This window comes from Marmota monax, unplaced genomic scaffold (assembly GCF_021218885.2).
Source record: "Marmota monax isolate L192 unplaced genomic scaffold, Marmota_monax_Labrador192_F-V1.1 WCK01_AAM20220418_F8-fsc00178, whole genome shotgun sequence".
Lineage (NCBI taxonomy): Eukaryota > Metazoa > Chordata > Mammalia > Rodentia > Sciuridae > Marmota > Marmota monax.
The window spans coordinates 95,276-112,245 of record NW_026694501.1 but is presented as its reverse complement, the minus strand read 5'-3'; the positions used below and the strand labels follow the sequence as shown (position 1 = coordinate 112,245).

Genomic DNA, 16,970 nt, shown 5'->3' with positions numbered 1-16,970 from the left:
GATTAATTCAGAATATTACAGTTGCCCTATTTCTGTGATATTGCTTTCTCAAGGTGCCTTATTATAACACCATGTTTTATATCTGTCCTTTTAAACAAATATTTAGTAGCAAGGGGAGAGGCTCTGGTCAGCAGGCACTCAGCTCACAATCTGAAAGATGAAACGAGATGAGTTTTAGCCACAGAGAAAAGTAAAACAGTCTCCAGGGCCATAAACTCCACATCCATCAAACTGGGCAGGGACTGGGAACGGAATATCTTTATGGAAAAAGCAACAGTGACTATCCTCTGTGCCCTGGAGATTATTAAGAAAGAAAACACACTGGGCTAGTGATAGATGCCTGTAATCCTAGCAACTGAGGAGGCTGAGGCAGGAGGATCACAGTTTGAGGTCACTGACCTGGGCAACTTAACAAGACCTAGTCTCCTTAAAAAAAAAGAGAGAGAGAAAGAGAGACAGGAGGATACAAGTCATTGGTAGAGTGCCCTTGGGTCCAGTACCAAAAATAATAATTAAGTTTAAAATTTTGAAACAAAGAAAATACAACTCCCTGAGTCAACCAAATCATAAGCCATTGTTTTTTTTTCAAGCGAGTTTGAAAAAGGTCCATCTCAAGAAGGCAGGCCTTGGCACAGGGGAGGAGGCCTATCCCTCTTGGGCACAGGGAGGGGACCAGGCCTGGCCATCTTGGTGTGGGCCTCCCCGGCACCCAGCACAGAGCCAGCGGGAAACACACAAGGGGACCCACACGAGTCCTGACTGGGCTCTGGACTGGTCACGTGCCTGCCACCGGCCACCAGCGCCTGGTTCCTCAGCTTTGGTTTTCTCACCTGTCAAGTGGCGCTGCAGATCCTACCCCCTGAGCTGAGATGGAGGAGGCCAGGGAGGCCGCCAGCGAGCGCGGGCAGACAGCAGGAACAGGCTGCCAAGGCCCGGGCGGCCGGGCTGTGGGGGGCAACGTTGCACCTGGCGGGGCAACAGGCGCCGCGTTCCCGCATGCGCAGCTGCGAAGCCTGCTCACAGCGCGAGCGCAGCCGCGTGCGCAGACCCACCGGCGCAGACCGATAGGCTTCATGCCCCTGCAGGCCACGCATTGACGCGCTGACGTCATCCCAGCTATCAATCTGCGCTGCCCTTAAGTTTGTTAAGTCACTCAGCCTGGAGACCCTGATGTGCATTTTACTGGTGAGGGCACTAGGGGTGGCATCAAGACTTGAATTTGGAACAGACCATAGGCCACTAGACCTTCCAGATCTTTCCAAAGTTGAGACGCCACAGTGTGCAGTGTACTCGGCTCCTAACACCTTCCAGGGCTCACAAGTGCCACAGTTTGCTTTCCTGGGAGTGTATCTGCGTGTTCATGAGTGTGTGTGTGAGTTTCGGGGTATGTGGGCCCTTAGAGTTGCACTCTGCAAACACTGGTTGAGCCCTGGCACTGCATCTGGCATCGAGCTAGGCCATCTACACACACACACACACACACACACACATTTTTTCCCCCTTAGTCTCAACCACTCCTGTTATCAGTGAAAATTCCCACCCTATATCTGGGAAACTGAGTTTTTGGGGTGGAGGGTGGGGAAACTGATTTTTAAGTAAGCATCGTGGATGACTAATGAGTGATCCTCCAGGACCTTAGGGCTGAGTTGAGCAGAGCTTTGCCACATTGTAGCCAGAAATCTGGCAAGGTTTGTGCCCAGAGGGAGCCCCGTTTCGGAAGCCAGGATAGGATGCGCCAGAAGGCAGCGGCCCTGGTGTGTTTGCGTGTCTTCCCAATTACTACTTGACCTTTTGCTACTTTTGATGGATTCCTTCAGGAGCTTGGACCCATTAATTCATCTGACTTCCAGTTGTCACAAGGAATTTTGAAGAGGTTGACAGCAGTCGCTCTGAACTCATTCCTGCTCTTTGCAGAACCCCTGCCATTTTAAATGTTTAGGTGGATCCATTTAATGAGCACCATTTGACAGTTTAATATAAAGAGACAGCAAACCCCAGGCAAAATTGAGAATAATAACCTATACAAGAATAATCCTTTTTCATTGTACAAATTGCTTCCAGAAACATCACCTCATTTGATCCTCATGGCAGGCTGGAGGGTGCTATTACTAGGAATATTTTTCAGATGAAGAAACTAAGGCTTGAGACCACCTGCCCTGCCTGGAGCCGTACAATGGGTTATGAGAGCTGGGACTCAAGCCCAGGGGTCTTGTTGATGTTGGCCAGTGTTTCCCCGAGTCTCTCAGGGTTTTGGCCTTTGGCCTCACTTTTTTTTTTTTTTTTTTTAGTACTGGGGATCGAATCCAGGGATGCTTAACCATTGAGCCACATTTACAGATCTTTTCATTTTTTATTTAGAGACAGAGCCTCACCAAGTTGCTGAGGGCCTCACTAAGTTGCTGAGGCTGGCTTTGAACTTGAGATCCTCCTGCCTCAGCCTCCTAAGCCACTGGGATTAGAGGTATGCACCAACATGCCTGGCTTGCCCTCACTTTAAGACCCCATCTCAAAGAAAAAAAAATCACTGCAGGCAAGGTGGCCTTCTCCTTCCAAATCCTCCTATGCGAGTGACTGCTTATTCTTCCAAAAATTGGCCTGGTGGAGTGATACTTTCAGTTATTATACTCACTTACAATCTTCCTCTTCATGTGAGTACCATTTATTGGTCACTTAGTATGTGCTTACATGTACCACATACATTGTAATTTAACCTTTATGACACTCCTACCCATAAGAGGCCGTTGTTTTCAACAGGTTCCTGGGCTAGGCTCCAGTAGAGCAGACTAAATCAGAATGGCATACTCATGCTAGGTGCCAGTAATCAAACTGAACTCTGAACTCTGAACCCAGTCGTTTAGACATCAACACTAGGCGCTTCATAGCAACTAATTATAAAGGGGCCACTTTACCTGGGCTGGCATGCTAAGGATGTCCCCTCGGTTTTAAATGAATAAGGAAAGTAATTGAAACAACCAATCTACTTCTTTTTTTTTTTAAGAATTTTTTTAATATTTATTTTTTAGTTTTCGGCGGATACAACATCTTTGTTTGTATGTGGTGCTGAGGATCAAACCCGGGCCGCACGCATGCCAGGCGAGCGCGATACCGCTTGAGCCACATCCCAAGCCCACCAATCTACTTCTTGTTCGGTTTCTGCTTTCCTCAGCCCTTTTCTGTCTATAAAACCAAACTTCTCTGCTTAGCTTATTGGAACACTCATTCTTTTTATGGACTGAGATGTTGCCCTCATTCTGGAATCACAAATAAGAGCCAATTAAGATCTTTGAACTAGATTTGTTGTAATTTTGTCTTTTAACACTAAAAAAAAGGGAAATTGGAGATTCACGGGGGTTAAGTAAGTTATACAGCCGCTAGGTCCAGGGCCATTTGAAGTTGTGTGTCTTTTATTCTGGAGGCCAGGCCTTGTTCTCCATATTCTACTGACTGATTTCAAAACAGTCATTAGAGAAAGATAGAACATAGAAACTGCAAAGAGAATGAAGAGCCAATTTTGTTCAGGAAGTCTAATGTGATTGTTGTGAATGGACAGCAAGTCTGCCACTGAACGTTAATGAGGTCTCTGGATTGTTGTTTGAGGTGAGTGCTCAGTTCAGATGAGCTGTCCCCACAGCCCACAGGTTCCTTAGTTTATTTCTTGAATGTAGACATGTGGGGCATGCTTACTGCAGTTTCTTCTCACGGCCTCACCAAACCAGCGTGGTTGTCTTTCTGGCAGTCGAATTAGTGAATACTTATTGTGTGCTGAGCCGTATGCAAGGTGTATGCATGTGTCCCAGGAGGCTCTGCCTTGGTGAGCTCATCCCTTAACAGGAGGGAAAAGTAGATACAGCCCTAGCAGCACCAGAGACGGCTGAGCCATCTCTCACCCACTGCCTTGCTACATCTGGCCCCATTTATCTCCTTCTGTCTTCTGCCCTTCTGCAGTAAGGCCCTGACCATGTTCAGAAGCAAGAGTTGAAAAATGAACCTCTTTCCTTCATAAATTAACCAGTCTTAGGTGTTATGTTACAGTAACAGAAAATAGACTAAGATGGTTTGATTTTTAAAAATTGAGATGTAGGGGCTGGGGTTGTGGCTCAGCAGTAGAGCACTCACCTTGCACATGCAAGGCACTGGGTTCCATCCTGGGCCTATAAAGATAGATGAATAAAACAAAGGTATTGTGTCCAACTACAACTAAAAAATAAATATATAAAAAATTTAAAAAAATTAAAAATTCAGATGTAATTTAAATACCATAAATTTCACCCTCTTCATTATTTTATTTATTTATTTATTTATTTTTGTACTGGGGATTCAACTCAGGGACACTCGACCACTGAGCCACATCCCCCACCCTATTTTGTATTTTATTTAGAGACAGGTTCTCACTGAGTTGCTTAGTGCCTCACGGTTGCCAAGGCTGGCTTTGAATTCGAGATCCTCCTGTCTCAGCCTCCTGAGCCGCTGGGATTACAGTCATGTGCCACTGCCCCCATGTCCCTCACCATTTTTTGGTCCTGGGGATTGAACCCAGGAGCGCTTTACCACTGAGATACATCCCCCACCCTTTTTGTTTTTTATTTTGAGACTAGTCTTGCTAAGTTGTTGAGGCTGGTCTCAAATTTATGATCCCCCTACCTCAGCCTCCCAAACTGCTGGGATTACAGTTGTGTGCCACCACACCTGAAGAAAATTCACACTTTTAAAGGGTACAGTTCAGTGTTTTTTAGAAGTTCACAAGGTTTTGCGATCATTAGCAGTATCTAATTTCAAAACATTCTCAAAAGAGAAACCAAGCTACCCATCAGCAAATACTGCCCATTTCTCCTTTCTCACAGGAAACCACCGATCTACTTTCTGTCTCTATGAATTCACCTATTTCAAAGTTTGTTTTTGTTTTTTTTTTTTTGGTACTGGGGAGTGAATCTATGGCCTTGGGTATTCTAGGCAAGCACTATCCCACTTTGTTACATCCCTGGTCCTTTTAATATTACCTAGTGACAAGGCCTTTGTACCCTGACTGCTCTCAAACTTGAGATTCTCCTGCGTCAGCCTCCTGAGTCACTGGGATCATAGGCATGCACTACTGCTATGGCTTATTCTGGATATTTCGTTTAAATGGAACCACAAAGCTGGGTACAGTGGCACAGACCTGTAATCTCAGCGACTCGGGAGGCTGAGGCAGGTGAATGGCAATTTCAAGGCCGCCCTTAGCAACTTAGCAAGACCCTGTCTCAAAATAAAAAATGATAAAGAGGGCTGGGGATGTGGCTCAGTGGTTAAGCACCTCTGGGTTCAATTCCTGGTACCAAAAAAATAAAAAATAAATGTGGTCTTTCATGTCTGGCTTCTTCCATTTGGCATATGTATTCAAGGATCACCCACGTTGTAGCACATACCCGGACTTCATTTCTTTTTTACCAGCCGAGTAATATTCCATTTGGTGAATATTTTACATTCTATTTATCAGTTTACCCATGGGTGTGCATTTGGGTTGTTCCACTCTTTGGTTATTATGGCTAATGCTGTTGTGTGTATTTGTGTACAAGTTTTTCTGTGGACTCATGTTTTCAGTTCTTTTGGATATGTTCCTAGAAGCTGAATGAAATCATGGCAGCCGGAAACCAAACCCACAGAGGAAGGAGGCTCAAGAAAAAAGGCAGAGAGGCTGAGGTTGAATAAGCTTAGGTCTGAGGAGGATGAGGAGGTGGGTCAAAGCAAGAAGGTGAGGAAGAGAAGCAGTTGTAGACAGGGTCCAGAGTTGGGCAGCTAGGAACCCAAGAGTGACCTTAGTATCAGAAAGCAGCGGGTGAGGTCACGACTCTCCTAAGCATCTGGAAGTACACGGGAGGAGATGGATGACTGAGAGACGCGTGTGGCAAGGAGAGACCTGGGTCTCAGTGCTGTGGTTAGAAGGTGGTCTGTCCCCTAAGGGTTTGTGGGTTGGCAGCCTGGTCCTCAGCGTGGCAATATTAAGAGGTGGTGGCATTTTTACAAGGTGGAAAGAGGTTGGATCACTGGGGGCATCACCCTCAGGAGGGCTTACTGCTGGCCTCACACAGTGAGTTTCTTGCATGACAGTGTGTTCTTATAAAAGAGCAAGACAGGCCCACTTTCTGGCTTCCTGTCTCACCAGGACCTTCTCTGCACCTGCTTCCACGATTCTTCAGCCTCACCATGAGGCCCTCACCAAAGCTGAGCAGAAGCTGGTGGATCTTGGATCTCCAGAACTGTGAGCCAAATAAACCTCTTTTCTTTACAAGTTACTCGGTCTCGGGTATTTTGCTGTAGCAACAGAAATGGACAAAGACATTCATCATCCTTGAAGGCTGGGGGAAGGCGCCTGATACAGGGAGGAGGTATATAGCTGGCAGGTAAAGGGCAGTCCTGGGGAGGAGAAGCCTGGAGAGTTTTTTTTTTTTTTTAGAAGACCAAAAGGGAGAGATGAAGGAAGGGGAAGAGGAGAAATGGAGGCTGGTGGAACAAAATGCAAGGTAGGAAGGACTGGGATTAAGCACAGTGGGGGAAAGAAGCGCCAGGCTCCCAACCTCCCATCATCCCACCACAGGGGTGAGGACCATAGCCTGTGGTGGTACCCAGCAGTACCAAGTCTTTGGAAGCAAAAACCAAGAGAACATTTAGTGTTGGGTGCCAGTGGGGCAAGGGGCAAGGGACTGAGCACCCAGTGACAGTGTGGCTGAACCATATGACCAGGTCTGTCCCAGAGAGAGCATAGCACTGATAGTCCCCAGCTTGCCCCTTCACAGCCATCCTCTGCCCTTCTCCCTGCCTCTGTGCCTGGGGGCTCTCCTCCACAGCTGTGACACAGGTCCCTCGCCCTCTGCTTGTCAGTTGGGCTGGCTGGAGCTCGCAGATGGCCGGGGAGGGGTGTGGGCATTGTCCGGCACCTGCACACTCCCTGTGCTGCCTTGGCCAGCCTCACCGGAGGCCGCCGCTGCCATGCCCAGGGTGGTCAGCCTCACCAAGGCCCTTCCCCTGCAGCACCTTCAGAAGGAGGGGTCTTAGGGGGGGGGAGGAGAAAAAGGGAAGGAAGAGGCAGATGCAGGGGAGAGAGGGATGTTGGGTTTCACAGATGGGACACTTAGGGGAGTCAGTGGCACTCAAGGAATAGGACATGGGGGTGGGAAGAGAAGAGTCCTGGGCCTTGGGAGGTGCCCTGGGACACTCTCCTGTTTCACTAGGCTCCTTTTGTTTCTTCTTCTTCTTTTTTTTTAGTTGTAAATGGATGTTTTATTTTATTTATTTATGTATTTATATGTGGTGCTGAGGATCGCACCCAGGACTTCACACATGCCAGGCAAGTGCTCTACCACTGAGCCACAACGGCAGCCCCTCCTTTTGTTTCTTAAAATAAAATTTAAAAAAAAAAGTGTTTTAAATAAAAAGCCTCCTCTGAGCCCTTTGAGCCCTGCTAGCCAGGCCCCAGGCTGAGAGCGATTCCAGGCGACCCATTTTGGATTTGTGTTGTCTGCATATAAAATGCTCCATTCTTCACTCTTGACCTGCAGCTCGGCGGGTCACTTTGTCCTATCTTCCTGGGGCCTCCAGAGGGGGCCTGGCTGCCAAGCTGTCCTGGGTTGATGGCGGAGCCCAGCAGGCCTGGGGGCAGCACCTCCCCACTGCCCGCCCTAATGAAAAACTGGCTGAGTTCACATTCTCCAGAACTCAGGGCCTCTGTGGCCCACCAGGGCTCAGAGCTGCTTCTTAGGCAACAGAAATGAAGACAAAGATGCTTTTTTGACCCCAATACTTCAAGCTTTGTGGAATTTGCCCAAACCAAGGACTCCCCTGCTCCCCACCTTTTTTGCCGTTGATTCAAGGCAGAAAATGGGTTTTGCTTACTCTTGAAAAGTGACCAGCATTGGCCCATGAAAAGGACTCAATATACTTTCTCTAATGTCCAAGAAGAATCAATAAGATAAACTCTAAAGAAGAGTATCAATAGCCAATTTTGAAAATGTTTGTGATATTTCTCAAATGATGTGAGAGTGCACTGGGTGAGGTGGCACATGCCTGTAATCCCAGAGGCTCAGGAAGTCAAGGCAGGAGGATCGCAAGTTCAAAGCCAGCCTCAGCAACTTAGCAAAGTCCTGAACAACTCAGCGAGACCTTGTTTCTAAATAAAAAACAAAATCAGCTGGGGATATGGCTCAGTGGTTAAGTGCCCCTGGTACAAAATAATGATGATGATGATAATAATAATAATGATGATGATGATGATGTAAGAGGTGAAAAGGAGTGAAAAGTCTCCTTTCTACCTAGTTTCCCCTACCTCCACTCCTCCATGCAGGTAGAGATAGCAGCTTGATTTAGTTTCCTGTGAGTCCTTCCAGATTTCCTTTAGGTAAATACAAGCAACTACAAATACAATAAATCTATTTATTTATTTAGGTACCAGGGCTTGAACCACTGAACCACATCCCTAGCCCTTAAAAAAAAAAAAAAAAAATATATATATATATATATATATATGGAGAGAGAGAGAGAGACAGGGTCTTGCTAAGTTGCTTAGGGCTTTGCCAAGGCTGGCTTTTTTTTCTTCTATCTTTTAATTAATTTTTTAGTTTGTTTTAATTAGTTATACATGACAGTAGAATGCTTTATGCACTTTGATATATCATACATATATGGGATATAAGTTCTCATTTTTCTGAGAGTACATGTTGTAGAATCATATTGGTCATGTAGTCACATGTATACATACAGTAATGACGTCTGTTTCATTCTACTGTCTTTCCTACCCCCACATCCCCTCCCCTCCCCTCCTCTTTCCTCCCCTTCACTTCCCTCTATCTAAAGTAACTCGGTTCTTCTCTAGTGCCCCCCACCTTGTTGTGAATTAGCATGTCAGAGAAAACATCAGCCTTTAGTTTTTGAGGATTGGCTTCCAAGGCTGGCTTTGAACTTGGGATCCTCCTGACTCAGCCTCCCCAGCCGCTGGGATTATAGGCATGCATCACCATGCCTGGCTGAGTGGATGATTTAAAAAAAATTTTTTTAGTTGCAGATGGACACGATATCTTTATTTTTATGTGGTGCTGAGGATCAAACCCAGTGCCTCACACATGCGAAGCAAGCACTCTATTACTGAGCTACAACCCCAGCTCCTAAGTGGATGATTTTTAAGGTAACATTTCCTGAGCACTTACAACTGAAAGGCACTTGGGTGGAACTGAAGGACATTATTTTAAGTGAAATAAGCCAGACAAGAAAACAAGAACCACATGTTCCCTCTTCTGTGCGAATGCTAAACAAAGTTGACCTGCATGTTGAATAGTGAGTACTGGAGTTTGGGAAGGGTGTGTATGTTGGGGGGGAGGAAATAAAAGGAAGTTGGATTTGATCAGCGCATGCTGGATGCATGTGTGGAAATATCACACCAAACTCCATTAATATGTACAATTATTACATGTCAATAAGAATAATAACAAAAAGAAAATGAAATTAAGGCAAAAAAAGGTTAGATAGTTTACCTGAGTGGCTGAGCCCAACAGTTCACAGCCCCGAGGAAAGGAAAATAATCAATAAATATTTGAAAGGTGTTCAGCTGCCTTAGGAGTCAGGGAATTGAGCACCCACAGCCAAACAGCATCTCATTTTTTTTATTTATCCAGTTCTTGCAAACTTGGCGGAAGGCCCTGGTAACTCTCTCCTTGGAGGTGGGAACAAATACGCACCCTACTGGAGGGAGCATGAATTGCTCCAAACTTTAGGGAAAACAATCTGGCCATGTATTAAAATGTTTAACACACACATCCTTTGACCCATTTCCTCAGAAACAAAAGCTCCAGAATATCAGGCTGATGCGCCTAGATGGACGTGCACTGCAGCATTGTTTGCAAGACAAAACACTAGAAGTCTGAATGTTCATCGAGGGGGACAAGTTGAATACATTACAGTATATTCATAGTAGGGAATACCATGCATCGATTATATGTTAGCTCTACGATTTGATCTGGAGGGATGTTCACAAAAAGTTCAGTTAAATGAAAAAAGCAATTTACTAATAATAGGTTGCATTTTTATTTACACACAAATACGTTTTGACATCTGTTTATATGTGTATATATATATGTGTGCACATACATATGTACATATACATACACATATATACACATGTGTGATTTTTATATATATGCATATTCATATATTTGTTTTTGTATTGGTGCTGAGAATTGAACCCAAGGTGTTGAGCTATATCCCTCACCTTTATTTTTTAATTTTGAGACAGGGTTTCACTAAGTTTCTCAGGGTCTTGTTAAATTGCTGTGGCTGGCTTGAACTTGCACTTCTCCTGCCTCAGCCTCTAGAGTCATTGGGATTACAGGCACATGCCACCATGCCCGGCTTTGACATAGTTGTATATTTTAAAGAAACCTCCTATATGTGTGTTTCTTTTTTGTTAAATGTATTTTTTTTAGTTGTAAGTGGACACAATACTTTTATTTTTATATGGTGCTGAGGATCGAATCCAGTGCCTCACGCATGTCAGGTGAGCACTCTACCCTGAGCCTCAGCCCCCATATGTGTATTTCTTAAGGGCAGGGATCCTTAATCAGGAGTGATTTTGTCCTTCAGGGGACACATGACTATGACTGAAGACATTTCTAGTTGTTACAACTGGGGAGTGCTAATGGCACAGCTGCTAAATCCTACACAGGACAGCCCCTCCCCCTTACCCCTGCAGAGTTTCCAGCCCCCAAATGTTAATTGTGCTGAGGTTGAGAAACCCTGGCATGAAGAAAGGAAAAAAAGAACAAACATCAAACTGTTTTTTCCTTACACATCTGTGTTGACTTAATGCAATGTGCATTTATTTTGACAACTAAGAATTACTATAAAGTTAAAAAAATAATAATACTCAATAAAAGTTTATTGTTTTGGCAAAGACAATGACTGAACAGGAGTGGCAGATTGTTCCCCAAGCTAAACCATTTCTCAAGAAGACCTTAGGGGGAGGGGTGTGAGAGGAGGGTGGTGGGAGCTGGAGGCAGCAGGGGTCCTGCAGCCTGGTCCTGATATTCCTGTTCACCCATACAATCTGAATAATCTCAAACTGAGGCCAAGGTTTTCCCTGAGCTGGACAAGGGCCTTCAAAAATTTCCTATTATTATGGAAACCTACTATGAAGGCAAGAAACAAGCCTAAACTTGATTTTCATTTTATAGCCTAGTCTTCTAGTGAGGCAGCAGGGAATCCTAACACCTCAGGGCTGCCTAGTTTACTAGTCTGCTGAAGGGCAGGCTCATTGGGAAGACAGAAAAAGTTTGGCTTAAACCACAGCTAAAGTAAACATGATTCTTTGCCACAGGCCTAATCAGAGCCTTAAAAAAAATACATATATATATATATATATTTTTTTTTTTTTGTAGTTGAACACAATACCTTTATTTATTTTTATGTGGTGCTGAGGATCAAACCCAGCACCTCCCATGTGCCAGGCCAGCGTTCTACTGCTAAGCCACAACCCTGGCCCCTAATCAGAGCCTTTAATGTGCTAGCATACCTATCCAAGAGGGCGGTCATCAGGTGCAGGACTTTCCTATCTTGATCAAGTACTTTATCGGAATAGCGTATCTTTAGACTTGCATTCCATGGAACCCACTTTGGGAAATACTTAGTCTAATCTTAGTTTTTACTGAAGAGAAATGATTGCCCAAAGAAGGAAAAAATGACTACTGGTTGAGCTATCTGGTGGAGCTAGGTGTTTTCTACATCAATACTTTCTTCCTTCACCAAACACCTAACCATAGGTATAGGCCAATTATAGATCTATAGATTCTTGGGGAACATTCCTTGGAGCTAAGGATTTTTTTTTTTTTTTTTTTTTTTGCGGGGGAGGATTTAATTTGGAGAGCCTGCAGTATGAGGTAAGGAAGTTAACAGTGGAACCACGCATAGTAAACCCATTTTCAAAAAGCATGAAGCAATTTTGGACTCATAATAGAAACCATTCTTTCTTTTTTTTTTTTCTTGATACAGTGAGCACCCTGGAAAATTACATGTATTCCTGCGATGAAATGTAACCTGCATGGGGGCTGAGGGTATACCTCAGTTGACAGAATGTTTTCCTCACATGCACATAGGCTCTGCGTTCAATCCTCAGCGCCACCCAAAAAAAAAGTAACCTGCATGGAACAGATGGGAACACCTGGGACTTCAGTACTCTCCAATTTGCCTCAAATTGACCTCACTGGGCCAGGAGAAGCCCCATAAATTGATTCTGTATATTGTTTAAGTAGTAAATATACTAAGAATTAAGATTATTTTATATGCCATGTCTCTGCAAGGCAATGAGACTTCAACCTTAGGGCATAATTGAAGATTTTCAATCTGGTCAGGAGACAAAGCATGCAGCCAGACTGTTTCAGAGATGTCTGGACAACAGGATAGACGGGACAGCCTTTGCGAAGGTTCTCAAGTGTCCATCCTGCTAAGACACTTGTGCATTACCTGCGGGCAATGGGGAACCATGGAAGATGTAATCCATTTTAAATAAATAACTGGCCACAGCACGTTCTGACTCCACTTCCTGTTCTTCCCTTCCTGCTCCTCCTCCTAACCCCTCCCTTGGCTACCATCCGAGTAGCCACCCGCTCTGCACGTCATCAAGGCCTTTAGTCCGGGAGGAGTCCCACCTCTGCCCAGTACCGCTTGGTACCTCCCACAGTAACGGGTGGGTCCCGTCCAAGTTCTGGTAGCGGGGGCCAGTGCAACAAGTTCGCGATGGCTCCCGAGCTGTCAGGCGAGCCGGCATAGCGACTAACGAGCATAACAAAGAACACAGTGGGCTTCAAGGGGCCACTCCCAAATTTATATCATGGGCAGTCCAGCGAGTCTTGACAGGCGCGTACCTAAGGCCTGCCGCGGGTCCAAGTTACAGGAGCACGGTTACTAGGCCAAACAGGAATTCCAATGTGGTGGGCACACACACGACGACCCCAAACCAAGTTCCCAGATTCCAAGAGGCCCACTGTTGAGACGGTGGAATCCTCCACACCTCCGAGGCCGCGGCGGAGAGGAAGGAGCACGCACGCGCAGCTCCGCATCTCCCACGTGACTGTACGGGCAGGCAGAGGAAGCGGGAGGCTATCAGAAGGGAAGTCCCGCCCCGGAAGTCCCGCCCGTCTCGCATCTCTTCCCGGAAGTGAAGGTACTTGACGCGAGTGTGATGGCTTCAAGGTTACTTCGCGGAGCCGGAGCTCTGGCGGCTCAGGGCCTGAGGGCCTGCGGTCCTAATGGGGTAGCCGCCGTGCGCTCCATGTCTTCTCGAGGTACTCTTCGGGGGGCGCGCCTGGGACCCCAGTCGTTATTCTCTCACGATGGTTGGTGCTGGGACAGCAAAGCGGGGCTGGCTTCGTAGCTCCTTGCGACGCCACTGACAGCTTCAGGGCCCACAGCGCCCCAAGCACCGCGGGCATCTCCCAGTAATTTCGGGCGATCGCCGCCACTGCCCACCAAACAGACCTGCGTAAGCGTCCTAACTAGAGAGTGTCGGGTGACCTTGTCGTGGGGACAGGGGCTGAGCCGCCCTTCAAACCTTTGCCTCCCCTAGCCGAATGGACTGATTGATACCCTATTAGATAAATGTCAAAATATTGGCCTCTGGTTGGAGAAGAAATGCTTCCGTTAGGGGGAGGGTGACACTGTGGTCCTTTGGGAACCATGGATGTGGGTAGCCTTTACGAGCTTGTGAACCCACAAAAACTTATGCATAAGTTTATGTGTGGCCTTTTCCTCTGATCATTCAGTGTGTATTTATTAAAATCTTGATTATGTCAGTGAACATCATAAATCACGTGTCTTCCTTTAGGTGGTATTCCTACTGATGATGAGCAGGCCACTGGGCTGGAGAGGGAGGTGTTGATGGCTGCAAAGAAGGGACTGGTGAGAAACCCCTTTTTTCCCCCTCTGCCCTCTTTTGGGCTTATGGTCTTGAATGGGATCAGACTTCTCTCCTGAGATTATTTGGTTCTAGAAAGGTGACTTGTAGGAAACACTTGACATAATGGGTCTGCTTTTGTTTTTTTTTTTTGTCAGGACCCATACAATATACTTGCCCCAAAGGCAGCTTCAGGCACCAAGGAAGACCCTAACTTAGTCCCATCCATCACCAACAAGCGAATCGTGGGTTGCATTTGTAAGTACCTCATCTCTATTTTCTTGTCCATTTAAAAAATGCATCCTACTATACAGGATGTCTGTTAGCTGCTTCACATCTTTTTGTGTGACTGTGTGTGTGTAAAGAAGACAGATTTGCAAATAAGTTGTTTTGGAGCTCTGGCTCTCTCAAGCCTCATGCATGAATATATTGTACTTATTGGAAAGGTACAGAACAGCAACTAGACTTGCTCACTGGAAGTGTGTCATGGAGTAGTATTCACCCAGATGATACTTATCATTATATGATTTCTGGGCCAGGCACTGCTTTAGGCACTAGGGATATATACCAGTATAGACCCTGCTTTGGGATTCTGTGTAGGCAAAGAAATTATTAGAACTTGGTGTCAATTTACTCACAGGTAAACTTGGGGCTCCCATTTCTTCATCTAAAAGATAGGAAAAAAGCTTGAACTGATTTCTTAAGATGTCAGCCATCGTTTTATTTCTGTCTCAGATGTGGTTGATGGATGTTAGAAGTCTCTTTTTTTAGGCTAGGTGACCTTCAACTACCCTTTTCCCTTTCAGGTGAAGAGGACAACAGTGCTGTCATCTGGTTCTGGGTGCACAAAGGCGAGACTCAGCGATGCCCAAATTGTGGAACCCACTACAAGCTGGTTCCTCACCAGTTTGCCCATTGAGCCTCTGTACTCACTCACTCAGAATATGCTATAAAGTTTCTTCTTTCTAATAAATTCTAGCCATTGCAGTGGCTCCTCCCGTAGGTGGCTAGTCTTATTTCTCTTCTGTATTTTTGGGTAGGCATGGGCAGCTTTTATTTTGGGAATAGCTGTTTGTTGTACTACTTTGTCATCCATTTAAAGTGTACCATCAGTGCTCAGTAATTAATAAAAATAGATCGGAGCTGGGCATGTAGCTCAGAGGTAGAGTGTATGCTTAGCATGCCATAGTTCAATCCCCATATTGTGATTGGAATCACCTCATGCAGGGGAAAAGGATGGCCTTTGGAGTCAGGCTGACCACAGGCTGATGACCTCAGCTCTGTCATTGGGCTGTGTCACCATGAACATGTTCTCAGGATGGTTATGTTTGCAAAAAGGTACCTTGTGAGGCGTTAGAAGTAATATGTGTAAAGAGCCTGACAGGTAGTACTGGTGGAGTGACCTTTTGGTGAGTTTGAATTCTTGAGGGATCTGTTTCAAAGCAAGTTTATGGGAATGACAGCAAAATTCAGAATATGGGACAGTTTCAAAAACCCAATTTCAGTTTAGTCGGGTGTGATGGTGTATACCTGTAATCTCAGCAACTCGGGAGGCTGAGGCAGGAGGATTGAGAGTTCAAAGCCAGTCTCAGCAGATTAGCGAGGTACTTAGCAACTCAGTGAGATGAGACCCTGTCTCTAAATAAAATTTTAAAAAGGGCTGGGGATGTGGCTCAGTGGTTAGGCACCCCTGGGTTCAATCCCTAGTACCAAAACAAGACAAGACTGTTTCTTCAAATGAGTTGTGAGGAGTAGAGGGAGGGGGAAATTTGGGAGAACCTATAGAGCGAAACCCATCACAACAGTGTGTGGACCTTGCTTGGGTCTTGATTTTGAAAAAAACAGTTGTGGGGGTTGGGTCCAATCTGTTCCCCCTCTGCAAGACTCACTGTATTGGTCCCTGTACCTATCTCCAATGTTTTCTTTGAATAAAGCCCACAGTACCATCTTTTTTTTTTTTTAATATTTATTTTTTAGTTTTAGGTGGATATTGTATTTATGTGGTGCTGAGGATTGAACCCAGTGCCTGAAGCATGCTAGGCGAGCACTCTACCACTGAGCCACAACGCCAGCCCCACAGTACCATCTTTAAAAAAGAAAAAAATTCAAGCTGGACATACTGGTACTATAGTCCAGCTACTTGGGCAACTCAGATTGGGAGACCACTTGTGCCCAGGAGTTAGGCCAGGCTGGCAACAGCAAGGCTCTGTCTCAACATTGTAAAGGAAAAGATCTGGAATAATTTGAACTCTGGATAATTGGTATTTAGGCATTTATTAAACTTTTTTTTTTTTGGTACCAGGGATTGAACTCAGCGGCTCTTGACCACTGAGCCACATCCCCAGCTCTATTTTGTATTTTTTTTCCTTAAACACAGGGTTACACTGACTTGCTTAATGCCTCACCATTGCTGAGGCTGGCATTGAACATGACGATCCTTTTGCTTTGGCCTCCCTCCTCCTGCTTTAGCCTCCTGAGCCGCTAGGATTACAGGCATGCGCTATTGCGCCCGGCTCCTATTCAAGTTTGGCTAAAAGTTCCAGTCTCTTTTTTAGCAAAAAGACTCAGTTCAGTGTCACATGTTGCCTTTGGTTGTCAGGTCTAGGACAGTTGTCTTGTCTGCTGACCTTGTGGCACTGCTAAGAATGACAACTTGGGTTTGTGTTTCCTCATGGTTGGCATCTTGGGTGGGAGTGCCACTGAGGTTGGTGCCCTCTCCAGAGGCACTCAGTACTGAATTAATCCATTGCTGACGAGGTTTGTTTCGGTCACCTAGCTAAGCTCTAATGTCTGCCAGGCTTCTCCACTGTGAAGTTGCTCTTTAATAAAAATCTCATAGGCTAGTACTTGGAGATGTCATCACTTCATTCCTATCACACTTTGAATTTATTTATATCAGTATGGCTTCATGTTTTATTTTACTTGGTGGATTAATATCTGTGATTCATTTATTTTTTGATTGTTCACTTGTTCCAAATTTGATTGGTGGGAACCTCTTCAAACTGGCTTCTAGGGTCTTTTGATATGTCCCTCTCATTCTTCCAGGGCTTATTTTATTTTCTGG

At 45.4% G+C, this 16,970-nt stretch overlaps 1 protein-coding gene across 1 annotated transcript; it reads left to right on the top strand.

Annotated features, from left to right (window-relative positions):
* The first annotated feature begins 13,141 nt into the window (after window positions 1-13,141).
* On the top strand, window positions 13,142-14,908 carry LOC124076256 (cytochrome c oxidase subunit 5B, mitochondrial). The gene is made up of 4 exons (XM_046420077.2): window positions 13,142-13,298; window positions 13,838-13,911; window positions 14,065-14,164; window positions 14,713-14,908. Exons 1-4 carry the CDS (start codon window positions 13,196-13,198, stop codon window positions 14,823-14,825), a joined length of 390 nt encoding a protein of 129 aa, XP_046276033.1. The 5' UTR covers window positions 13,142-13,195; the 3' UTR covers window positions 14,826-14,908.
* Window positions 14,909-16,970: the final 2,062 nt, after the last annotated feature.